Source organism: Haliotis rufescens, unplaced genomic scaffold (assembly GCF_023055435.1).
Source record: "Haliotis rufescens isolate VD_foot unplaced genomic scaffold, xgHalRufe1.0.p SCAF_12, whole genome shotgun sequence".
Classification (NCBI taxonomy): domain Eukaryota; kingdom Metazoa; phylum Mollusca; class Gastropoda; order Lepetellida; family Haliotidae; genus Haliotis; species Haliotis rufescens.
Genome location: NW_025963802.1, coordinates 13323714 through 13350664, shown reverse-complemented (window position 1 = coordinate 13350664; position 26951 = coordinate 13323714). Strand labels below are relative to the sequence as shown.

The 26951-nt window shown below is 40.4% G+C and overlaps 1 protein-coding gene across 10 annotated transcripts in view; it reads left to right on the top strand.

Moving 5' to 3' along the window:
- The window catches only part of LOC124142022 (nucleolysin TIAR-like), a 224825-nt gene extending 210507 nt beyond the window's left edge, over window positions 1-14318 (top strand). For 7 of the 10 annotated variants that reach the window (XM_046510252.1, XM_046510250.1, XM_046510255.2 and 4 more), the window contains 2 exons: window positions 829-852; window positions 8011-8178. In XM_046510252.1, the coding sequence (XP_046366208.1) occupies window positions 829-852; window positions 8011-8030 (44 nt within the window). In that variant the 3' untranslated portion in view covers window positions 8031-8178. Of the gene's footprint in view, window positions 1-828; window positions 853-8010 lie in introns of all 10 variants that reach the window. The other 3 variants (XM_046510249.1, XM_046510251.2, XM_046510253.1) reach the window with 3 other exon arrangements.
- Window positions 14319-26951: the final 12633 nt, after the last annotated feature.

Below are 26951 nucleotides of genomic sequence, written 5' to 3'. Positions count from 1 at the left end.
GAGTGATCTGCTCGGAATCTTGATAAAGGAAAAATCTATAACAAACTGTCCCCAAAGAATTATCAAATTTGGCCCTTCAACCAGAAGGCATTTCGATACCATTTGCAAATACAGGCTCTGCTACAGCCAGGAGGGCTGCCTTTATTGTTTGCGTCATCGTAACATTTTGTGAAGAGCTTTACAGAGACAGGCTTCACCTGGCCGCGTAGCTACAACTTGTTCGTAGTTAGTTAACAGTTTGGTTTGCATGTTGCACATTAACTAACACGACATGATCTCAATAAGCCCTACTAAACACCAGTATTAGATTGTCAATACTTAAGTTGTGCCCCCATTGAGCGTACTAAACACCAATATCAGTTTGTCAATATCAATCGTTGCTACTTCTTGTAGGCCTATTAATGACTTCTGTGGTGCCTTGGGCAGATTGGCTGGTTTGAAAGTTAGAATGCAGTGTGGAATCTTGTATCTAAACATGTACTCCTGTGTGGTTTGGTTATGAGTGGATGATACTGTTTATTTCTGCTCTTTTGTTTGTAATCACAACTTCTTGTTCATTGTGCTGTATTTCAAAGGATACTGAAAAAAATCAATTATAGTGTATAACAGCTTTTCCCACTTAAGTAATCGATACATTGAATAAATTAACCATTTAATTAAGTTAAGCATTTTCAAATTCATATATGTATATTTTTAAGTTGTATGCTTTCAAAACTATTCTTTTCTGTATTTATTTGATATATTTCTGGAGCATTATGGTCAGGACTTATGTTATAACAGTCATATATCCCAAGGTTGTTTGTTATATATACTGTTTTTGTTCTCCAGATGAGCAGGATATGCCCCAACTAGGTTTGTTGTGTAGTTAGTGTGTGTGCAAAATATATACATATCATATTGATATATCTCTCCAGTGTATAATCTGATATATATCCCGCCCCTGTTTGTCTATTGCGAGTGTGTGCTGTGTTCAAGTGGCACCTAAGGGTACATGCTTTTTCATCATGTTGGGTACAACGCTTCCACTAAGTCAGTTGGCTGGTCTGGTTGGTTCACATCTCATTGCCTGGGAAAACCTTCAAATGAATTTTATTTTGGTTTCAAAAGTTTTAAACTTTTCAAATTTTGGATTTTGGAATTTATTTTAATGTGTCAGCGTGTCTGAAACCGAAGATTTTAGACAGTTTTCATCAATGAAAATATGATGGTTCATCAATGAAAATATGATGCAAACAAAACTGCTTTTGAACACCATGTTCATTTGATTGTTGAAAGATTCATAATCAGGTTTCTCACCCCAGTGTTTATTTTGTATCAACACATTCCAAATCTTGTTATGCTACAGGTTAATATTAGTTTCCATACTGACATCTGTGATCAAAGCTTCTTTAACATGGCATATTTTCAAATGCCTATGACTTTTTTCCCCCCTTCCCTTCACTTGGAAGAGGAGCAACAGTTTGCTGTTTTTTATGCCATCTCACTGGTTTATTGCATAGTATTATATTTTTACATTTTTACAATTTGTTCCCTCTGCACGAAACACTTTTATCACTTTCACAATTTTAGTCGCAAGTGCTTGATATAGAAACTCATGTCTCATACTCCATCTGTCTGCCGTCCCGTAGAAGTCTGCTTTGTGTAACATATAGAGCTGCTTGTACTGTGTGTAGCCTCATATTCTGGTCCAGCACATGGCTGCGGAAACGCTTCTCCTGCTCTGGTTAGTCTCTGTCCTTCTGTTTCTGCACTAGCATGAATTAAATGGAATGAATTTTCCTCTAAATGAATGCAAATTGTGCAAGGAGTTTTATTCCTCGGCTCTGCCCGATATCATCTCTGTCCTTGCCACAACAGGCAGTTCTACGTCTGCTTCAACTCTCTCATTGGGGGACTAGAAACAGGCGATTGCTTTTGGGTGGAATAATTGAGAACCATTTATGAAAAGGCAATATGTAATATGAAAAGGCTGCAAAACATGTTTTGTCCACGTCCAGGAGAAAAGTATTATTTGTGATTTGGGAGAATTTCAAAACATGTTGTTTAGTAATATTGTAGAATATGAATATTGACTTTGTGTAGAGCAAGAGTTTGTTGGGTTGAGCTGTCTCCGGTTAATATCTCAAGGGGGGAAATGCTTGCACTGAGTTATGCCCCTTAGTCGTCAGGATCAGCTGGTAAATTGGGTTTGATTCCCAGGTGCACACAAGTTATGGTGCCCAGTCTAAGGTGCCCAGTCTAAGGTGCCGCGATTCACTGTGCAGAGTTGTCCCTTGGGCACACCAGAAACCTATGATTGTGGGTTCGCCCAGATTACGTTTCTAGGTTTGTCAGCACCATACATGTGCTCATGGGTTTCTCCGTAGTGGTAAACGTCTGAGACCTGCATCACTTCAGGCTTTCCTCCCACATAAGCTGACATGCTGTGATGTAACTGGAATACTGTTAAAAGCGGCGTTAATCCCAGCTCACTCACTCACTCAAGTTATGATCCTTGGTCACCAAGTACATACTTTTGGGGGGTTGTAGCCTAAATGGTAGACATTTTAAGGCCAGCGCCAGACCAGGGTATATTATATGCTAGTAGGTATTATCAAAATAATATTTTTTTGTCTACGTTTGAACTTAGTTGGGTCACTGCCACTCTACCTCTGAAAACATATTTGACTCCTCATGTATTGTTATAATAAGCGTCCCCTTTCTCAATGTTTTAAACTGCCAGAGCACTTATTACAGTGAATACAGTATATCCAGCACTGAAGTTAGGTGATCGTCTATGACGTATTAAACATTTTGGGGTTCAAATATTTCATCCATTTCAAGATTTCTTTATGCAGAGAAGTAACTTATGAAGTTGGAGGATGTTTTGAAGAAAATATTGAGAAATGGAATTCAAACTTTTTTTTAAAAATAATTGTTAAAATTGGTCCTACAGTTGTCAATGTCATAAATAGTCAACATGTAATTATTACCTATATCCTCAATTTGAAACTGATGGTGTGGGGGGTAACCTAACTGTTTGCTCATCATGCCAAAGACCTGGGTTCAATTCCACCCATTTCTGGTATCCTTCATGACATTGCTGGAATATTGCTAATAGCAGAGTTAAAGCCTCACTCACTCACTGATGGAGAGTTAAAAGGTGCCTTACAAGTTTATGGGGGAGGTGTTAAATTGTAAGTCAATAAATTAATCAATATAACTTCTGAAGATTTTACGTCAGTTTTAGCTCTAAGATTTTGACTTGAAAGAGAAGTTATTTCATTAAATAACTTCAAAACTTTTCTTGACATAATGTGGCAGTCTCTCAAAATACATCCAACAATTGTAATTGCTTGATGAATGCATTTGATTATGCTATAACTTTAATATAATTATCTATTGGCTATTCAAATTGCTATTATTCGTTTATCAATCATGTCACTACCACATATGAGGCTAAAACAACTGCCAATTAATAGTTCCATCAGCATAGTTATGACATAGGTAACGATGTGAACAGTAACATCAAACAAAAGAAACAGCGTGGCAAGTCATTTCCATAAATTCGAAAAGTAATCTGTTACCACTCATCCAGATTTCTACTACATTGAATAAACTAATAAAATGGTGTATACAATACACAGAACCAATTAATACATTATATCAAATAAACGTCACTTTACAAGATAGCAGCTGTGCTACAAGCTATGCTAGACTTAGAAATCGATGAAAAAGTAAGCGAGTTTATTTTTTTCCGGACAAGGGTTTTCTGGAAATGACCATGAGTGGTAGCTGGTGGAGATTGTCCAGGCGTGGCCATCCCCTCTCAACTGCCATCAATCTCGGTGACATTTAAATCTTGCAGAGTGGCCCCAACTCAGTGTGCTAGGTTTATTGTGCATCAGATAGTATTAAACTCCCTATAACATTTATCGTCTCATCGGATATCGATCCCCACCTAGTTTATTGCCTTGAGCTGAGTGAGGTTGGACAGGCAACCAGTCTAGAAACACCAGTCTACTGATTCCATGTAGACTGTATCCCAGTCCCAATATGTTTGTTTTCATCAGCTCCCTCTTCATAAAATAATAATTGTCCTGAATCACTGGGCGAGAATGGTGATAGAGAATTTAACGAGATTCACTATTCTCTATAGTGGTTATTATTACATCATGATAGCAGTAAAAGGCAGGAAGTTCGACAGTATTTATGAATTATACTGTCAATTTGTTTTAAGTGGGCTCTGAAAGTAATATTAGACTTATGCCTCTAAAGTCGATAAAAGTTTGGAAAGGTTTTCAAAATGTTTGCAGATACAGCGACACATATGTTTGAATTGATATGAAGCTAATTTCAAAATCTTATTTGTTATAGTCATTTTGAATGCAGGGTATACTTTAATTTCATTTAAGTATTGATGATATGAGAGGTTGTTAAAATCAACGACTTAAGAACCCTGCAAAATGTCAATGATATTTATGAGAATTTTTCGGAATTCAATCTAGATGATGGTTTTTTGTCAAAACAAATTACAAGCGTATCGTGTCACATTTCTCTGACAAATGGATGTAACTAATAACCTGTAAAACAGCGGTCACAAAAAAAGAAGAAATGAATAATGAAGGGTTTCTGATGTTCATAACTTCATTCTGTTTGGTTTTTTGAAAGATTGGTACTTCTTGAAAAATGTTGAATTCCATCCGCATACGATTTGTTAACCTTACCAATCTCCACAAAGGAACCTCTAGTGTTCTCACTGCCCTTCGTACAACTTAAATTTGATTTAATGTGACCTGTTAGGATTTTTTTAATCATTATTTCCCCAGGGTAATTATCTTTTTCGGAAAACTTGTCGCGAACGTAATGATGGGTCTTGGAATCCCCCGTGTGGCCGGTTGGCTGACGACCCAATCTTCCTAGTTTGTGGTCCTTTCTAACATAATTTTCTGGTCCTACATTTCCTTGAAGATCAGAGAATAAGAGATTAATATGTCGAAAGCAGATCAACAAAAAGTTAATCTGATAGATTAAAATGGTTGAACTTTCCAGTTAACATATATGCCCTTGCATAAATAGATTTTCTTTTGTAAGTGTTGGACAGGTTTTTCTCATTTAATGACATAAAGACTATTAATAGAAGGGATGTGACAATGGACTTGGCAATGATTTCGCTTGGGATTCACAAATCAGATGTGACTGTGAAAAATGGCAAGAAAAACTTATGTTGTTTTTTTTTAAGTGAAAATTTTCCCCTGTCAGAGCTTTGAATATTTTCAGCTGTCAAATGTTTTGACCAGGTCGATAATATGTCTGACACTGTTGAAATCCAATTTTTTTGAGTGAAAATATTTTGTTTGAAGTTTGTTTTTCAGAGTCAAATTAATTTCACTATCGGTCAGGGGTATGATGACTAATCGTTGCAAAAAAGCATAGTATAAGATTCATTTTTCATAAAACACTTTAGACATCAGTTTTGTTCAAGGCCCCTTATCTCTGTTAGCAAGGAAGAAAGTTATGCCATACATATATACAGGGAGGTGGTGGTCAGGTGTCGTCTTCCTGTTATTCTGGGTTAATGTAGTGGGTCAGGTGTCGTGTTCCTGGGGTTATTCGGGGTTCCTGGTGTGGACCGGGTGGTCAGGTGTCGTGTTCCTGGGGTTATTCGGGGTTCCTGGTGTGGACCGGGTGGTCAGGTGTCGTGTTCCTGGTGTTATTCGGGTTCATGGAGTGGACCGGGTTGGCGGTGTCATGTGATCTTATAACGACCATGGCACATTACATGTGATAAGAACCATTGGTTTGTCTGTTCCAGGACGGATTATTTAAAGGGAGATTTCATATATCTTGAATACTGCAGATTTAAACAACATATGAGAGTTTGAGGACTTTGTCACTCTATATACTGCACTATCTAACCATCTGTCTGTACATCTGTCTGTCCATCTAGGCACTGCATGCTGCTTATTAGCCCCCCTCCTCCCCAACCCCCTTCCTGTTTCCTTTCAGAATTTGAAGGGGGGCAAGGGTGGCTCAGTCATCTAAGGTACCGCGATTCGCTGTGCAGAGTTGCGTCCCTTGGGGACGCCAGAAACCTATGATTGTGGGTAAGGGTGAAACGATACACCGATATTCCGATGCATCGCGATACTTGACCCACGTTACGATATACGATAAACGTGGGCCCATTTATCGATACGCCACGATACGGAACGCAAATCTTAAGTACAGCTTTTCCTCGCTATTGTGCCTTTCAGTAAACCACTAACTTGGTTATAGCGCGCGGTAACGCATGGCTCCCAAAAACGTACTTACAGTTTTAATAAGCTCAGGTTTTACACCGACTGATGTTTTTCCCCATCTCAAAAAACATTATCAGCTGATCCCCGCAAGCACATAACACCGGAAATACCTGTCAGCAAATCCGAACTGAAGTATGCAATTCAATACCATTATTATACTATCTTGTTATTAAAACGTGTTCATTATATATCTGGACTTGTGTTTGTAATATATTTTATTAATTTTATTCAAAGTTTCATTTAATATTGTTTTCATTAAGTTATGTGAAATCGTGTGTGAAGAGATACAGCAGATTACCGCTTTTGACACATTGAAATGAACTTTAGTTGCTAGAGAATGGATACATATATTAAAAATGCCATACTTTGACTCGTTGAAAGTCATATTTGTGTCAATTTCGCAAATATATGTCAACATAACATTTTCGCAATCGAAATATATGTAGCACGGGAAGTCCCTAGGGTGACTGATCAAATTGTTCCATACATAAAAATATCCTGCAACAGCAATCACCAGTACCAGTACTTGTGGTTCTTATAATTTGAAATATATATATAGTAAAAGCTGCAACTAAGGTAACACGATATTGGAATATATCATTCCTGATAAAACAATAATTTCAGATACAATTTCTTCGACCATTGCATCAAATATCTTTGAAGTTGTATCACTGGTGGAGTACATTAATTATTTTCTGGTGTTTGAACTTTGAATTGTTTTTAAGGAAAGTTAGATAAAGTTCCACTTTGAAGCTCAACAACTTCAGTAGTCTCGTTATTATAAAATAATTTTGACTGTTCCAAAATCTTGACATGCTTTAAGTCTTGTTTTATTTATCATTGCGTATTGAGATATGTATCGTATCGTGACCAGAATATCGAGATGTGTATCGTACCGTGACCTTCCTGTATCGTCGCAGCCCTAATGGTGTTTCTAGGTTTGTTAGCACCATACCCGTGCTCGTGGGTTTCACCGAAGTGGTAAACGTCTGAGACCTGCAGCACTTCGGGCTTTCCTCCCACATTAAGCTGACACGCCGTGATATGACTGGAATACTGTTTAAAGCCACGTTAAACCCAACTCACTTATTCACTCACTCAGAATTTAAAGATATATGCTTGACTAAGCTGACAGCATGGCTACCTAGACACTGCATGGTCTTTTAGGCTTGCATATGTTTATATGCTGTTTACTTATCCTGAAAGCAGTTATTGTGGAGGACTGGTTTTAAAGGGGCGCTTGTCTCCTTGAAAAAAGGCTTGAATGCCTGTTTTGTTAAAGTTTTGGCAACAACATGTGAGCCAGCACAACACCAGCTGAAGGCAAGAGGGTGTATATGGAACGATCATATTGGTCGAGTCCAAGTGCCAGACCTCCGAGACAAGTGCTCCTTTAAGGGAACGTTATCATTAATATCTGTGCAAATAATCATGATAATTTGCTCATACCTCCTGGTCATATTAATTTTTTACACCTGGTAACATACAAATATATCATGATAGTAACAGAGTCGAAAAGTCTGTCATTTATAAATTGAATTTTTTATTCAACACATACACATAAAATGCTTCATTCAAAAATAATGGCAGCATTGATATCTGAAGTAATCAATTATGTGACCAAAACGGAAAAAATGATTTTTTGTGATTTTAATTTAATTTTTTATTATCCTTGTTAAGATGTGACGTTGAACGTTGATTTGTCTAAGGTTGAGATGGTTTGTTCCAGGTTACCAGCAAGCACAGTAACCTTCATATAGGATAGGTCAACACCCAGTAGTGCACTCCTTGTCCACGAAACAAGTGACCGGAAACTGACCGCCGACTATCACCAGCCGTCTGTATGTCCATCTGTTCCTGAGTCTAAAGATGGAGACGAGTCAGATGGACAGACGGATGGACGCAGCTTCGATGGGGATCCAGCGAAACTAAGAGACGGCGTCTTTACATGCGTTGTACATAGTCCAAATAGGTAGCTTAGTTAGTGGTTGAAACATCCAGGTGTTTGTATGTCTGTGGTAAAGTCCATGTGTACATGTACGTACTAAAAAAAAATTGTTTTGTTTTTTGTCCATGAGGTAGAAAATTTGATTTTTTTTCCAAGTATTTCTTGTGTAAAGTGTAAGTCTATACGGAAGTTGGTAAAGTCACAGCGAGATATCTTCTATCCCTGTCAGTTATGACCCTGTACAGTGTTGTATGATTGACAAATGCTCATTAATATTTATTGGTGAAAAACCAACCTCTGTGATCATGTGGTGCGAGAAAGGTCAGAATGACCTTTGATCTATTTTGTACGTTAGCTCGCAGAGCCCGTAGCAAACCATTGGTTGGACGGATGTCAACCTTCCATTTTACTACCTTGTACCAAATAGCCAATATGGCTGCTACTGTCCTGCTACCCATGGTGCACATTTTGGTTCAGAATACTGTGATTGACGTAATTAGCGTCCTGGGTATTTAAGCAACTCAGAGCCTAGTGGGTGGCTATTTAGATAGTTTCAAGGATGGCAGAGATCAATTATCATTACTTATACATCATAGTTCACTCAATACGGGAAAACAAAGGTTTTGACTTCATCCTCAACAAAGTAAACTTGACACTTCATCTAAAATACTTTTAATTGGAAATTTCCATTTGTCAAGTTGTTCAGATACTGAAAATATGTGACTAGGGCAAGAGCAGAGATTGAGGGGAAGGGATTCAGATGTCTAGTTTCCAGTGTTGGAGGGGAAGGGGTTCGGATGTCCAGTTTCCAGTGTTGGAGGAGAGGGGTTCTGATGTCTAGTTTCCAGTGTTGGAAGGGAAGGGGTTCTGATGTCCAGTTTCCAGTGTTGGAAGGGAAGGGATTCTGATGTCAAGTTTCCAGTGTTGGAGGAGAGGGGTTCTGATGTCCAGTTTCCAGTGTTGGAGGAGAGGGGTTCGGATGTCCAGTTTCCAGTGTTGGAGGAGAGGGGTTCTGATGTCTAGTTTCCAGTGTTGGAGGAGGGGGGTTCTGATGTCTAGTTTCCAGTGTTGGAAGAGAGGGGTTCTGATGTCCAGTTTCCAGTGTTGGGAGGGAAGGGGTTCTGATGTCTAGTTTCCAGTGTTGGAGGAGAGGGGTTCTGATGTCCAGTTTCCAGTGTTGGAGGAGAGGGGTTCTGATGTCAAGTTTCCAGTGTTGGAGGAGAAGGGGTTCGGATGTCCAGTTTCCAGTGTTGGAGGAGAGGGGTTCTGATGTCTAGTTTCCAGTGTTGGAGGAGGGGGGTTCTGATGTCTAGTTTCCAGTGTTGGAAGAGAGGGGTTCTGATGTCTAGTTTCCAGTGTTGGAAGGGAAGGGGTTCTGATGTCCAGTTTCCAGTGTTGGAGGAGAGGGGTTCGGATGTCCAATTTCCAGTGTTGGAGGAGAGGGGTTCTGATGTCTAGTTTCCAGTGTTGGAAGGGAAGGGGTTCTGATGTCCAGTTTCCAGTGTTGGAGGAGAGGGGTTCTGATGGCCAATTTCCAGTGTTGGAGGAGAGGGGTTCTGATGTCTAGTTTCCAGTGGTGGAGGGGAGAGGTATTCGTGGCAGTTAGGGGAGGGCGTTAATCACGTCAATTACGGTAATTCCTCTTTCCTTGCTTAAACATGATAAATCAGTTTTGTTTTGTTTTGTTGGTAAACCCAGTTACTCTTCATAAGAGTCCACACCATCTAGACGTGACGGTATGATAGGTTTTGTTACCAACAATTTATGATGATTATTATTATTATTGCTATTATTCTATTCACTGTTGACTCATTTGTAAAACTTCATTATTTCATCTTAAAGGTCTGTATTGACATCAACACGAAAGAGAGCCAATTCTCTATATTTTGATATGATGTATAATTTAACAGTAAAATTGATGAGAGTACCACGCTGTACCATGTATCTAGCAATGTACATAGTATTCATATTGTTTGTTTTTACCAAGCTAGGTTGGTCATGCTCACTAAGTAGAGAAAATATCAGCAATTAACGGTGACATGCCCTACAATAGAAAGTAAATCACTACACCACCGACCAACCATCAACAGACGGGGTTTCTGTACAAAGATGTTGAAAATATATATTATTAATATCATTATTAGGATTGTTGAATATTGTTTGATTGAAGGCATATATGAAAGTGACAACGTGAGGTTGAGATTCTGTGTATAATGTTGTTGCATGTGAAATAAATATTAGTCCATTGTAGAAAAGTCAATGATTTTAATGTTCATGTTGTCTGTGGGTGAAAGGATACTGTAAATACAACTCAGCTTTTGTCTACGAAATGTCTCCCAATGTGCGACGTATATATATATATACACTCTACTATTGGTTGGCGTGGTATTAAGGGGTCTCGCAATTCGCTTATAAACCTACATGTCTGCCTTGTTTTAGCAAGTTGGTTTCTGTGCCAAATTTCAGCTCTGTACAAATTGCAGGTTTTATTTGCCGCAGCTTTTCGTAAGTTGAGACTTTTGTAAGTGTCCGTGGATGCTTGTAGAGGGCGGTATTTGTCTTGGGTCATGTGTCATCGCTGGGGGCTATCCATCACACCTATCACCACAATGTAAATATCTTACTATCTAACTCGGTCAAACTCGTACACATGCATGCATCATTCTTATCCAGAATAGTCAAAGAATGGTCCGATTTATTTTCCGTTTTCCTAAATCAGGCAGACGACAATCCCCGTCTTTTTTCTTTTTGAAAATTTTGGGGGGGGCATGTGTTAATGATAGAAAGTTTTTAATCTCTGCATTTGATTGGTCATTAACTAGATTCCCATAATGCAATATTTTAGAATGTGTTTTACTGTTTTAAGATCAATGTGGTACGATAGACCAGCTGACACTGCGATACTTTTATAGGTCATCGACAGTAGTCGTGGGTAAGAATTTTCCAAATAAGTGTACAAGTTTTTCGCGATTCCTCATGTGGCTACCCATCATTCCTGTTTCCTGCTTAGCAGAGTTTAACACTCAGAAGTTTCCCAAACATTGATGCAGTGAATGCACATTATGATATTATCCTAGAACCCTTTGTTTCCTCTGTTATGGCTTTGTGGTGCAACTGTATGCATCAATGCAACCTGGTGTTATCCTAACCATTTGTAAGTATTGTATTATCACAAGCAAACACGTGACATTGTACAGTTTTATATGTGACATTAATACCTTCATAAATACATATGCTTAGTTTTCAGGAGAGTACCAGCAAATCGTGTAAAACACTCCGCGTCGGAGTGACGATCTCAGCGAACTTTATCTATTTGAATTTTTGAATTCCACACTACTGTTGTTTGTATAAAAGTATAAAAGTCATAATTTTCGACGTTGTTGACCGACCATTGGTTGTTGATGGTTGTAACAACAACTATTTTGTGACGCCTATATTCCTTCGGCCTCTGAACCGAGAATACCTTCTTTTCTAAGCAGATATTGACTCAACAGATAAGGTTAAATGGTTGTCCAACATACTGCCCTGCTGTTGTCATTATAAAGCTCAGGTAGTTTTGGGATAGTACAAATATAATGTCCTGCGAAATTTTCGTTTTCTACGCATCATTTGGTTTTTGGATGTCAGTATGGACTGGCAGTAATGGCCAATCATGTTTGAGGGAGGAAGGAGATGAGACACCTCTAAGGTTGATGGGGAAACGCTTCATGCAAGATTGTTATGCCCATTGAAATACAGAAAGGGAATTAAGATCAATTTTTAATTATTTTTTTTTAAAGTTTATATCAGGGATGTAAATAAAGTAAGACCCCAGGATTAAGTGTTCTTTATATTTTCCTGGCTCTTTAGGCTTTTTTACAAATTTGAGAAAGCACTACCCACCAAGAATTGCTGTTGATTTTTTTTAAAGTATTAAATCTGCATATCATGTTATTGAGAGATGATTCGTTAAGGTCAGTGTTTGAAATTAAAACAACCCAGCAATTTTTGTAATGTGTTTATGACAAGCTTTGCTTCCACGTTATAACCCTCTCAGGAGATGTGATGGTGAGAGAATTGTGTAATGGGTTCAATAGCCAACGCAGTCCCACACACTCTAGTATTTACTGTTGTTGTGAGGTTGAGAGTAAACAAATCATTATTTTAACAAATTAAGCATTATGTCCTTTCGTTAATATTTCATATGTAGGTATGATAAGCACTGATCGTCATGAGTCCTCAACAGAAAATAGTCCCAATACAGTCACCACCATTTTGTATACAGTGTATTGTTTCATAACATTGATACTATTCATATGAAATATCACTTTTCCTATTTATTACACTTCACGTTTTGATCAGGCGTATGCTGTACATATCAGAGACAAAATGTTTAGCTTAATATCGATATACTTTATTTATGAAATTTATCTACATATTTACCCCATAGGCAATGTCAAAGTTTATTTTATAGATCTTTTTTTATGTGAGTTTTCTAGCGTATACTTTTATTGTTTCGATCATTTTATAATCATAATATTATCAGTAAGTTGATTATTATCTTTGAACAGACACAAGTCCATTTATGGCTAAGAATTGCATTTTGTACTTGATTGATTAATTGCCTATGAAGTGAATATGTATGTTTGCTTGACATGATTTGAAATTCTCTATGTAGATGCATACACGCTGAAGATATTGCCATCCCTGCAAGGTTCTAGTCAGTTTGTTTATTTTTATGTGCATATGTACTATTCTTTTGCACAGCATATAACTGATATACATTCCAAGACATCCTTTGATCTGACACATCCTTAGTGTATTCAAATGTATTTACATGGTTCAGTAATGTTCCTTTGAGATCAGTACTTAGGTCCGTTCTACATTTTACATCCATTTTATGGATAACTAATGAAATAATTCGTCTCACGACATGTAAGTATTTTGTTTAAAGTAATATTTTTGCAACGAATAAAAGTGATTGTTGATGTAGTATAGCCTAAGGTCCTACCATGAACTTCATCAGAGGTTTGAATACAATAAGGAATAGTTGGCTGCAAATTTCCTTGAAAATGTTTCTTTCGTGGTTGACCGATACAAACTGACATCAATGTTTTTGACATGTGATACAACTACTAACAGTTTCTTATCGTAAATTCGAATACCAGACCCAGTTTCATGATCGCCTTGTATGTCGGTTTGTATCCTGTCAAATCCTGTTCATTCTGACTGTTTCCACTTCAAATTGGTTCAAACCAGCCCAAACCAGTCTGAATCTTGCCATATCAAGTCCAATGTTCTGGTTAAACCACCAATTAGAGTTTGGTTCAGTCAAAGTCAGTTTCAGTTCAGAGCCTTATTTCGTGGGGAGATTTGACGGATTCAGCCCGATTTGAACACAGGAAGTTTGCTGCCAATCTAAATTGAAGTTGGGATTATTTTCTGTGAATGACCTAACCTGTTCATTCCTATGTAACATGCTGCTGCCTCCTGACTGTGAGAGGAGACAGCCCTTCATTCTTTCAGCATCTGCTGCTATTTCTGCTGCTATTGTAGATAAGTATATATACATATATAAATATCATGTAGGTATTAGGTGGAACCCATGGAGACTGTCTAACAAGTCATAGGAACGCGGATAGGTACTACTGCAAACTGGCTTGTCTATGGTATCTGGTCTGTTGCCCAGGTGATGTGAACTAGGGTTCTTTTGGAGATTCCGAAAATGCCATGAATCTTGATGGACCATCTGTTGTTTACTCAGTTCATTTTGTATGCATGTTTCATAATTCATCTGTATACACTGTTTGATCCAGCATGAATTTGTATTATGTGGGGGGAAAAAGATCTGTGGATTTTCACGACCAACTATCTAATCTTTAGATGTAGATGTTAATGTACTTGGTCAAAATGGATTCCACCTGGGACCCTGCCACAAGACAAGCCAGCCTCAGTTACCTCCCCTGTGTTACTGTGGTGTGTAGATGGAGCCATTGTCTGTCACTCTGCTGTAGGTGTTAGATATGTCAGGCCATGGCTGTTGGATATGAGAATAAAGTGTTTGTACATCCACACTTTGGACTGGAAAATAAAGAAGACTGATTTGTAAATGAACGTGTTTGTTGTTTGAGACACCAAAGACTGCGCTTCTTTAACCTATCCATTAGCTGAGGATTACATTTTTTAATATATTTTTTTTTCCTTTGAAGAATTGATTCAGTTCTGCATCATTTGAAGTGCTTGTGGCTTCATGTCACTGCTGCATCCCCAGAAAACCCCATCAGCTGAGATCGTTGTGTTGCACTATGTGCCATAATCATGTTTACAGTGAAAACAAATCTCCAACTACATGTTAACTCTTGGCTTTGTATCATGTAAAGATGATGGGGTTGCCCAATTTAGCTTTACCAAGTTAAACTGTAACTTCAGCTTGTGAAGTTCAAAGGGGTATTTATGACCCCTTCCACTCAGTGCCTACAACTTGAATCAATGTTATCACAGGCAGCTTTCCATGTGGCCGATCTCTGAACGAGCACACACACAGTGGGTGCACTTCAACAAGCACGGTACATGTGACATCTGAAGAAAACATATAGGTCATCACACGCATAAAACAAACAGAAATATTGAGTCACAGATGCATTTTCACAATAGATGCTTAAAAGCAAAAGATCATTTGGTCCTTCATAACTGAAGTAATTATGATGTGGACTACATTTTGGCAATATAAATTGATCAGCACTGTGTATGTAACTAGCTACAAATACAGAATATGGTAGTTTGATGCTGCCCCGCCTAATTTATTATCCCTTTGAAACTGCTGATCTATGATGGGGAAATTTTCACAACTTGTGTAAAGAATAAAGTATAAGATATTTAGAATTTTAACATTCATTGTTTAAATTTTAGTTTTGTAAACATGAAAATAATGGATCACCTGTACTGAACACCTAAAACCTTCAGTTAAAATGAGTTGAGTTTAAAATATAAGATTCATAGACAAGGAGCTTAAGTAATTTGCTTCCCAAACACCCCAAGATCAGGATAAGAATAACATGATCAAAGTTAACATTGGAGGTCTCTACTCATATTGTAATGAGAATAAAACTAAAGTAACAGCAGGAAATCCTTGGTCACGGGTTTCACCGCAGCCTCCTGGTCTGGTGTTTAGATCCCAGGCCATGTCATACCAAAGACGTTAAAAGATGATACTTGTTACCCTGCTTGATGCTCGGCTTAAGGGGATAAAACAAGAACTGCTCGAGTGGGTATATTGTGTATGGCGGGATATTCATGTTACACTGTAGAATGGTATCTCAGTAGGCTAGCACTATAAAACCAACACCAGCCACCAAGTTCAAGCAGCCACACACACACGTGCGTGCACGTCACTTTGTAACTGCAATAATCTTGAACGCGACGTTTAACCGCTTTTCATATCACCATAGGTTTCAGCAAGCGTAAATGTCCAGTGCTTGTGTCATTTTGGGCTAGCCTTTCCCAGAAAGCTGAGAGGATGAGATAGAATTGAAATACTGCTGAAAGTAGCCTTAAACCCTACTAACGCACTCGGTATTTCTTCTGCCTTTCCCCCTAGGGATTCGGTGGTGGAAGAACTTTATGTCCTGGACTTGTAAAGGGCAAGTAAAACGATCTTCACAAAGCAGTCTCATTGTTTACGACTCGTGGCATCAGTCCTTGATGCAGTTGTTCAATAGTTGAATCACCAGGACAGCGCGAGAAGGACCCAAGTGGCCAGTGTGGCTGTCGAGAATGAATGACACATGGACAGGCGCCACCTCCCTCACCTCACCATTCCTCAGCTGTGTGATATAATATACAATAAACATAATAAATGCATATTAATGTGGCACCGTATTCAACCCCCAAAACATTGCTCCTGACTCCATACAATTATTGCCTGTCGGTAAACAGTTTCATCCAACGAGACATACATCAAAGACAAACGAAAAATATGTTATCTAAACTTATTTATGTAACATTATTGATTCTAAATTCGGTTTCGCAGCAACTACTCAGTTTGTATGTATATGTTGGCCAATGTCGACATGTTTCAACCAGGAGCTCCTCTTAGAAACAAACACGGGGTACTGTCGACATGTTTCAACAAGGAGCTCCCCTCAGAGACAAACATGGGGTACTGTCCACCAGTACCTGACCAGAAGAGAAGTTTAAAGTGCTACCGACCTGTTCTGTCCAGTGATTCCACTGAGAAGACAAGTGACAGGTACCAGTTTCCAGGACCTGTTTCCCCTTGAAGAACAAGAGTCCCGTTCATCGTAGCAACGGCCGACTTTGATGCTGACATGGGGTTTCATGTGTCCCGCGTCAGGTTTAAAACCACGAGCCGGAGGGGTTTTATGCGACCCGCGTTAGATTTTATGCCACGAGGAGGCGAGTGATATAAAACCTAACGAAGTACGCATGTACTCCATATACCCCAAATGATCCTGCTACAACGACTTCATCTTACCGACATGTTTTAAAGTGACATTGTAAAATAATTAACACAAATTCAAAATTGATAGAAAACAGCTGTTCGATTAAGCTGAGGTTAACCTGTGCTATGTCACGTAACTTCCATTGACTCGGAAAAAACGTTCGGCTTTTTGCTTTGAAGCGGGGTATAAGGGACTTGTTCTGCATCTCAGAAATCCACGTTCAGCCTGTATTGCTCGTGGCGGGGTATAATAGATTTATTCCACCTCTGACGAATTTATTCCCCTCCAAGGCGGGTTACACAGTATTTTATTAAGATCATGTGGACAATCAGATCTTATCATTCTGACATAGAGGTATGATAACTCTTCTTTATCGTCATTAGCTTCAAATTCAGTGGGTTTGGCTTATTCGGCTGGAATAAAAAAGAAATTAATCAACACACGGGCGGCGTTAAACAATAAATGAAAAAAGAGGCTTTTACTCTATTGGCGACAAAAGAGGATCCACTAAATTGTGAAAGTAGATCCCACCATGGGCCTTGTTGTGTTATGGATTCATTCATGGGATATCAATTATATGTCAGTTGAGTGCAATGACGCGCGGTGTGATATTTCCTCATGTCTGATGCGCCATCCCCTCCTCCAGCCGAACGGCGGCTGATGCTGAATCGTGACGTCAGGGTGCCAAACATTGGGAAACACAAGATTGTTGATTGATGTCCTGCGCTATGCAGGTGGTAGCCACATTTATCCATAGCAGGAAGTCACTGGGGGCATGTGAGTGCAAGACTGGCCAGCATGTCAATTTTCCTGAAATAAAACTCCCAAAGTTGCGACTCTGGAGTCGTATATGTGAGAGCAGAGTTTCTAGAAAAATACTCCAGGGTCTATTTTGAGTGCGTAAAGCAGCTGTGGGATCTTATACGTACATGCTAACGTGAATATTTGACAGAAAACATTGGTTGAAAAAAGAGTTTAGTTCACTTCCCGTGTAAGCATGTCTAAATGTAACGTCTTGGATTCGTATTATTCGGTAGAGGGGAACAGGTGGACTAGTGGCCACAAGCGTCGGAATTCGCTGTGCAGAGTTGCTTCCCTTAGGGGTGAAATGATCTTATGTTCGTAGGGTATACGAACATGGAACACGTCAAAGACTTGCATCACTTGCATGCCAGGATAAAAATGTAATATACTCTGCACAAAAAAAGAGCTAAGGTAGTAGAATCGTTGCCGACATTCATACAAAATTAATACAAAATAATGAATTGGTCATTCAGGGTGCACAGATTGGAATTGTTTTGAGTGGAAAGAATGAGGTACTGCAGAAATTTGGTGAAAAGATGGAAAAATCGCAAAAACACAACTACGTGAGAGCCTGGCGCCGAAACACACCAACGTGACATGCACGTGCAACATCACTTGTTGGGCTTTTTGAAACGCTGGGTTTTCATTTGCATGTCATCACAATCTTAAAGTAAGTGAACAACGAAAACATGCCAAGACTGACGTAAGCCCAACGCAACAACGCCATCGGCCGACTGCAAACAGGACAATCATCTTCAGCTGTAGCCAGGTATTTCCACGTAGCACCAGGTACCATTACAAGACTGTGGAACTGTTATCAGACACACGGGAAACCACGTGACCTTCCCAGATCCGGTCGACCACGTTTCTCTTCCAAAACCTCGTCAAGCCAGATATAAACAACAAACACACAATCTGGCTTCCCCAGTGGCACACGCCGAGGCATTTACTCTGCATGAAATTTTCTTTTACAAACACCAGTGGCGTCCTTGGCCTTGATCCATATGATCTCAGAACCACGCCAGTCACCGACACTGTAACATCTTACTGTAAGATACATGCATGTACCAGGTACCATCCATGCTTTGCGGTTCAGAACCATACTCGTCACTGTGACGACATTTGTCTTGCAGCAAGACTGCCAACACCTGACAACAGAAAATGTTCATAACCATAACGCACAGGACAAACATAAAATAAACAGACCGCACTGTAACGGCGACACCACAGGAGAGATTGAACTACCCGGGCTTTACAATTCCTATATATACCCCTCACGGTTGCGCCCTCTACCGGGAATAACCTCCCTTTATATCTGGCTTTACCTTCAAGAGAAATCAATTTCAGTCTAATTCACTCTGTTCAACCGAATGAAATTTCATATCACTACTAAAGCACTGGGCAGATTCATACGGCTACATCACTTGCGTGAAAGAACCACCACGACCAATTCTACAACTACAACAATACCAGCATTGCGTAGGATATCAGCCCAGACAGTGAGGAACCGTTTACGCGCTGACGGTATTTGCGCTGGACCACCAGTTCGAGGTGTCATTTTGACGGGCGGAGTATGGACACAATCGCGATGGAGACAGGTTTGGTTTCGTGAAGAGTCACGTTTTATGCTTCGCCGTGCGTGTGGGAGGCGTCGTGTTTACAGGCGTCGCGGGGAACGTTATGCCCGAAACTGCATACAGGAAGTGGACAGATTTGGTGGTGGTAGTGTGATGATGTGGGCGGCCATCTCCTACACTGGTAGAACAGACTTGGTGCAAATCTGGGGAATTTAACGGCATAACGTTTCAAAGATCTGATTCATCTGCCACACGCCATTCCCATTATGCAAGACAAGATCTCACACGGCAAGACTGACAACAGCCCCTAACAGGAATCACAACATCCAGGTCCTGCCATGGCCCTCCGGGTCTCCAGATTTAAACCTAATTGAACATTTATGGGATGCACTGGATCAACGACTGCGAGCACGTAAGCAGCAACCACAGAACCACCGACAGTTGGCACAAGCACTGCAGACAGAGTGGGTCAACATTCCCCAGGCCACAATTCGGGATCTGTTTGTTTCCATGGGACGACGATGCCAGTCTGTTTTGGACTCTAATAGTGGCCATACAAGATATTGAGAACAGATTACCTTCACCTTGAAAATCTACTGTTCCATGTGCGCCATATGGAACCTGGGTCAATGACAATGATGTGTGCCAATTTTGAACAATCGATTACCATCTGTTGATTTGTATATGATATATATATAAAAATATAAATCTGAAATCAATTTTCTGTTTCCTTTTTGGCAGGGAACAATATTCAAGGTAGCCTTAAACCAGCTCTCTCACACAGTCCATAGATTCTTCCATGTTAGTGCTTTCCGAAGTAGGGGATATGTCTCTTCACTGACAAGCTGTGAAGCTTTATTGTTTCGGACCCAGTTATATTGGGAAGTAGTTATTTTTTCTGAGAAAGAAATATAATTAAGAATGGATCCAGGAAAAGTAATCAAGATACGTTTGTTGAACAAAAAATAAATAGTTGCCCCCAATGACGGATAAAAAATGGATGTGTTCGACGACTGACCAAACCAATAAATTGTCAATAATGAAAATCTCTGCACAATCCCCAATGATAAAATCCAGACTAAGATAAAATGGTCACCGGGTACCATTGTGTATTAATTTCGAAATATATTGCTGCTCCTCCTAATGAAACGCGTTGGGGAACGTGATAATTCTAACCGAAGTGTTGGGAGGGGGCGGTGTGTTGGAAATGGAATAGGAATCAGATGGAATGGAATTGATTCGTGTGGAGATTTTCGTTTCAATTGGGTTACTACGTTTCGATAGCACAAGACCTCGATAACGTTCATAAAACAATGATCCATGGTACATATGGAGTACTTGTGTTCATAACAGTGCTGTGTCGTTTGTTTGTGGTTTAACGCTGCACTCAGCAATGTTCCAGCTACATGACGACGGAGTGGAAATAATCTAGTCTGGATCAGATAATCGTGTGATTGACATCATGGGCATCGATCTACGCATTTGGGAGACGATGGCATGTATCAACCAAGTCAGCTAGCCTAACCACCCGATCCCGTTAGTCAAGCATGGGTTGCGAGTAGAAGTAGTGGTAGCAGTAGTAGCAGTGAGTGAGTGAATATGGTTTTACGCCGCGTTTAGCAATATACCAGCAATATCACGAGGACACCAATGGTCTTCACACATTGACCCATGCGTGGAGTCGAACTCGGGCCTTCGGCGTAGTGAGCGAACGCTTTAACCACAAGACTACCCTAACGCCCAGCAGCAGCAGTAGCAGCAGCAGCAGCAGCAGTAGTAGTACCATTATTGTAATAATTATGTAGGAATGTTAAAACAAACCTTTGTTGTTTGTCTCGATACTAAATACCGACAATTTATGAAATAACGCCATGACCTACAAATCACAACCACTCAGTCTCCAAATTACACACATTCCCGTAAAAAATAACCAGATTTCTCTTTATAGACAATTATCCTACAGAAGCAGCTGTTAACCCTTTGATGCCACGAGCGAAGAGGCCGCTCTTTTGATGCAGCCAGCACTGATAAGATGATCTATTACACCATCCGCAACACATGTGGAAGTGTCCGAACAAAGTTAAAGAACTGGCTGGCTAGACCGAGCCGAAGGGTCAGTGATAGATGAATATATCTCTTCAAAGCTTCTCCATTCCAACAACTGGATCCGCGGTGAGTTATCATTGAGCTGTCTGTGTGAGATAAGCTAATAACACATAGATTCAGATAAGATAAAGGTCTTTTCAGCTGTGGGCAGCCGTAAGTGTCTTTGGTGTAACATTGTATGTCTGCGAGTACTTACTTTTGACAGTTTGACGGAATAAGATTGCATCGACGGTGTTCTGTTACCATATATGTGAAGAAGGTGACCTGTTTAGGATATTTCGTTTCGGATTTTAATGAGAGCGAGTGAGTCTGGTTTAACGCCGCTTTCAACAGTATTTTCGTCTTATCACGGCGTGTCAGCTTCACGTGGTAGGAAGCCTGAAAGTGATTCAGGTCTCAGACTTTTCCCACTTTGGTGAATTCAACGAGAACGGGCCAGGGATGGTGGTGACAAACAGAAATATAACCAAGATGAAACCACTATTCTATCGGTTTCTGGTACGCCAAAGGGACGCAACTCTGCACAACGAATTGCCTTTGATGACTGGGGCATCCGTGCCCCGATTGTGATGAACACAGACTGTCGAATAGTTTGGGTTGGTTTTGTCAAGTGACCATCTACATGTATTATCAATCTTCCAGTCACGACAGGGAACACGAAGATTGGGCTACGTTCTGTGTAATCATGGCCTCTGAAGACCCGGGGTAGAATAGGTCTTCAGCAACCCATGTTTGCCGTAAAGGGCGACTATTCTTGTCGTAAGCGGCGACTAACGGGATCGGGTGGTCAGTCTCCCTGACTTGGTTGATGCATGTCATCGTATTCAATCACTGGATCGTCTGGTCCAGACACGATTATTTACATTCCGTCACATAGCTGGAGTGCAGCGTTAAACAACAAAGAAACAAACAAACAAACAGTTTAACCATGGAGTTGAAACTGGTTTTTCGGCATGACTAGACAGTTTCCACCGCTAGGCTACCCTAACGCTCCCATAAGAAGATATGCTATGGTTATTCATCAGTGTTGTATAGGGGACATGCTAAAGATTAAGTACTTAATTTAAGTTGGTTGGTTTGTTGTTTTGTTGTTTTACGCCGCACTCAGCAATATTCCAGCTATATGACGGCGGTTTGTAAATAATCGAGTCTGGACCAGACAATCCAGTGATTGACATCATGAACATCGATCCGTGCAATTGGGATCGATGACATGTATCAACCAAGTCAGCGAGCCTGACCACCCGATCCCGTTAGTCGCCTCTTACGCCAAGCATAGTAGCATTTTACGGCAAGCATGGGTTGCTGAAGACCTATTCTACCCCGGATATTCACGGGTCACTAAATTTAAGGCAGGCCTTACGCTAAGATCGCTTTGTTGAACGATGGAGTCCCGCAGTGTCCATTTGCAGCAAAATGACACAAGAGAATTGTATATTTTCACTGAAGCTAGGAGTGACGTTTGAAAAGTATCACCACAAAATTTAATAAATACCTCACACAAACCCATATGTTAAATATGATTTAGTAACATGTACGCATTTAAAAAGTTGTTAACGAAACTATCATAAACATTTGCATCAAATGTCACTACACACAGCAATTATGAGAGCAGAGGATATGAAAACGGGGTCGTCTCAAAACATTAGTCACTAAATTCACATTCTGAATCACTGCTGTCAGGATCTGCAGATCTGACATCTTCCCGAGGCAAGGGAGTTAACTGATTATGTACGTCCAGTTTCCACCCTTGCCGAACTGGGCTGGAATTTCTGGGCTCGGTCGTAACGCCACCAGTGGCTATTACGAGTTATGTCCCTTCTATGTCTCTCCCAGTGACCAATCCAATTTCAACTCTCCCATCACTTGCACTTGCTTCAAATAAAATGGCGGCGCCCAGTCATGAGGATCTGGTCACGTGAGCACTTTGGTTAAAAACATGAAAAAAATTGGAGAAAATTTGTTGACGCCGAGTTGGCGGTACACCTACTTTGCAAATCCCGCAATCGACCGAAATCTGCACGGCAGTTTCCGAAGCGGATTTCGATTTCGTAACGCGATTTTGATTGGACTATGCATACACTCGTTAGTCCAGCTAAAATATAACTCCATAATTCCAGCCTAGTTCGGCAAGGGTGAAAACTGGTGGTATGACATTTGTGTTTTAGCGCGACCATGGCCCACTTGCACAAAGCGATCTTAGCGCTACGACTATTGTAAGCCAATGTTAAAGTATGGGAGTTATCATAGCGCTAAGATCGCTTTGTGCAAGTGGGCCCAGGACCAATAAAGGTCAGTTTGCGCCCAACACATCAAATGACTTTAAACAAGAGCAAAGTGAGTAATGGAAATATAATGATTAACTGCTTCATGAGGTGCAAACTGGACTTTTATAGTCAGTTAACTCCCTTGCCTCGGGAAGATGTAGATCTGACAATAGGCTTTGCCGTTGACATATCTAGGCCATCCCTTGACCTATATTCCATCTCTACTTTGCTTTCAACGTTATCTGTCAGGTTTCTAGCCACGCCCAGACACGCGATTATTTAACTATTTTATCGCTTAGTATTGAGCTTACCTACATGGCCTTTGACAATACCTCCCTCGGGCGTGCCAGAAACCTGTGATCTCGGGTTCGAATCCCGGTTTGACCCGTTATGTTCGAGGTTTGTCAGCACCATACCAGTGCTCGTGGGTGTCACCTGAGTGATAAACGCCTTTGGACTTTCCTCCCACATTTAGCTAACACGCCCTAATTTAACAGGAACACTGTTCAAAGCAGCGTTAAACCCAACGCTCTCACTCAGACAATACCCATGACCATTTCAAATGGACTCAGGCCACAAGGATATGACGGTAAACGCACTACCTCGAGATCTTACTGTCTGTTACAGGCGTCAACCTTAAATAAGCATTGTATCAATGTTATATTTGGGATAACACTCTCTTAGTAAAGTACAGATTCCAGTACTTTTTGAGGTTCAGTCACATTCGGGATTCGAACCCACACCGCCAGAGTGAGGCACTTATTGCCAGCGCACAAAGTAAGCTTTCTAACCCACTCAGCCATCGAGGCTTCCACAAAAATGAAAGTCCGACGACTGGAAGTCTAGATTACGTACTTTGTGTACCCCTCTGACAAGTTCAAATTGGCACGGTTCCCATCATCAAAAGCTATGAATACACAATGCCATTTAGAAAGCGGTCAAATGAAACACTGTTATTTTGGGATAACACTCTCTAAGGAAAGTACAAATTCTAGTACTTTTTGGGGTTAAGTCCTATCCGGGATTCGAACCCAAACTGCCAGAATAGGCGTTGTTCTTCGTTGATGTCACATAGCTGTGCTTTTCAAGTCTTTGTAGGCACTGCAATACTGTTCTTCCTTTGTAACCATGACACTATACGTCCTTTACAGTTATTTGAGACTGGTACCTTTGTATTGGATCTTGCACGCCATGGTACGGTGATCGTCCATTACAACAAGAGACTTTGGGGGTAAAGCTTTAACAGAATGTGTCTGTACCCACTCAAGGAACACGTCGTCGTGGGCTGGTCCCTATTGTCTTTTTGTCTTTAAGAGAACACCCAGGGAGAAACCCTTACCACCCTGCTTGAATGATCATGTTGACCCCCTTTGGTACAGGTACATGTAGCTGCCTGACTCCCTACTTCACACCTCCGATACCCATTGATTGCCGGCCGTATGGGCAGCACTGACCCATGTCTCGTCCAGATACATAGTTCGTAACCTCCTTCTCCCTTTGTCCTCATTGTTCTCATGTTGACAATGTCTGCTCGCTAGGAAAGCACTCTACGGTCTTTTAGTATCTTCAGCTAAATTTGTGTAAACTTTCCCAAGCCCATGCTTGGAAACCTTTAATCAATGTTCCTGTTCTAATCTTCTCCAAGATTCAATCTGGTTCTTTGAATAAAACCGTATTTCCAAACGTATGATTTCTCTTAAAAAGGGTGTCTAGCTTTGTGACTTTCAATGTTTGGTATTTGTCCCCTTTTCTTGCTTGCTGGTCATCCTTTTCCCTGTTTTATTTCAGACAACCCCAGTGCACCAAAAAGATTTATTCATTGAATGAATTAATCTACCCTTGGCAAATTCCGCCTTGGAATAACCATATACCTCGTATATGAGCTCTTTCACATAAGGGGGCGGTCGGGTAGCCTAGTGGTTAAAGCGTTGGCTCGTCACGCCGGTTCGATTCCCGACATGGGTACAACGTGAGAAGCCCATTTCTGGTGTCCCCCGCCGTTAATTTGGCTGGAATATTGCTAAAAGCGGCGTAAAACAATATTCACATACCCACTCACTAACTTTCACATCAGCTGCATGTGGACTTTATTTTAAAGAATCAATGAAACTGTGATGGTTCAACATCGTTAGACATATTTATTTTTACCTATCCGCATACTGGGGCGGTGGGGTAGCCTAGTGGTTAAAGTGTTCGCTCGTCACGCCGAAGACCCGGGTTCGATTCCAGACATTGATACAATGGTGTTCCCCCGCCGTGATAGTGCTGGAATATTGCTAAAAGCGGCGTAAAACAATACTCACTGAATCACTATCCCCATATTGAGACATCATATCAAAGTCGGAATATTTGAATTGCCACCTTCTGCTTCAATATTAAACATGTTAAACGCGCCCGTGGATTTCCGATTTTCTCTCAGTTACTTTGCCCACCTCGGTGTATAGAGACGTTTGATTTATCTAATTCTAGTTTCTGTAACAACTCTTTTTATGCGGATATGTCCAACAAGCAAATTTACGATTTGGTGTGAGGTATTTATTAACTTTTGCGGCGACACTTATTAAACATCACTTCTAGTTTCTGTGGAAACATATGATCCACCTGTGTCCTTTTGTTGCAAACAAACTGGTTTAGCTCAATATGTTAACCTGGGGCATGGGTGTCCCGCTAAGGAACCGCAAAACTTTGCGTCACAAATTCGTCGTGACGATGACCCCAAGTCGGCCAGAGACTGTCCTGTCTCGTTTCTCACCTGGATCGCTGTTAACTCTCACCTGTAATAAAAGCCGCGATGTACCTGGAATAAGGACATCTGCACTATTAAGCCCAACAACTAGTCACTAACTCTGTTTCCAGGTAATGTCGTGGCATCTGATCTCGACGTGAGATGACGTTTTAACGGACAGTAGTTTTATGAAAATGTCTGTATTATGCCGTTATAGTTAAAATAAGCTTTATATCAAAGTTTTGTCAAGATTTGGTAACACAATTTAAGACTTACTGCATAGGTAAATACCATTTCAGATGTGTTAACCCACACAATACCTTGTTGCCACATTACTCGCTCTTTCAAGCGAGCGAGGGAGTGAGTATGGTTTTACGCCGCTGTTAGCAATATTCCAACAATATCACAGCGGTTGATACCAACAATGGCCTTCACACATTGTACCCCTGTAGGGGATCGAACCCGGGTCTTTTGCGAGCGCTTTAACCGCTAGGCTAATTCTCCGAGGCGTGTGTGCCATCGTACAGGTCAGTCACTGGTTTTCTTCGATTTTTTACAGCATTAAGAGGACAATTGAGTGTGACGTTACATATCAAACCAAAAAACAAAAATCACAACTTTCAAATTAATAGTTCGCTTTTCATAAAGCATACAGGGATTTCGGGGAGCCTTGAAGATGTTTTAGGGACGCGTTCTTGAACTCAAGTTTTCTCAACGTCTTCGCCAGAACACAGACTTGACTATGAATCTGCAGTACGCTGCAACAGCATCACAAGACATCAGAAACCTCCCCTCCATGTAT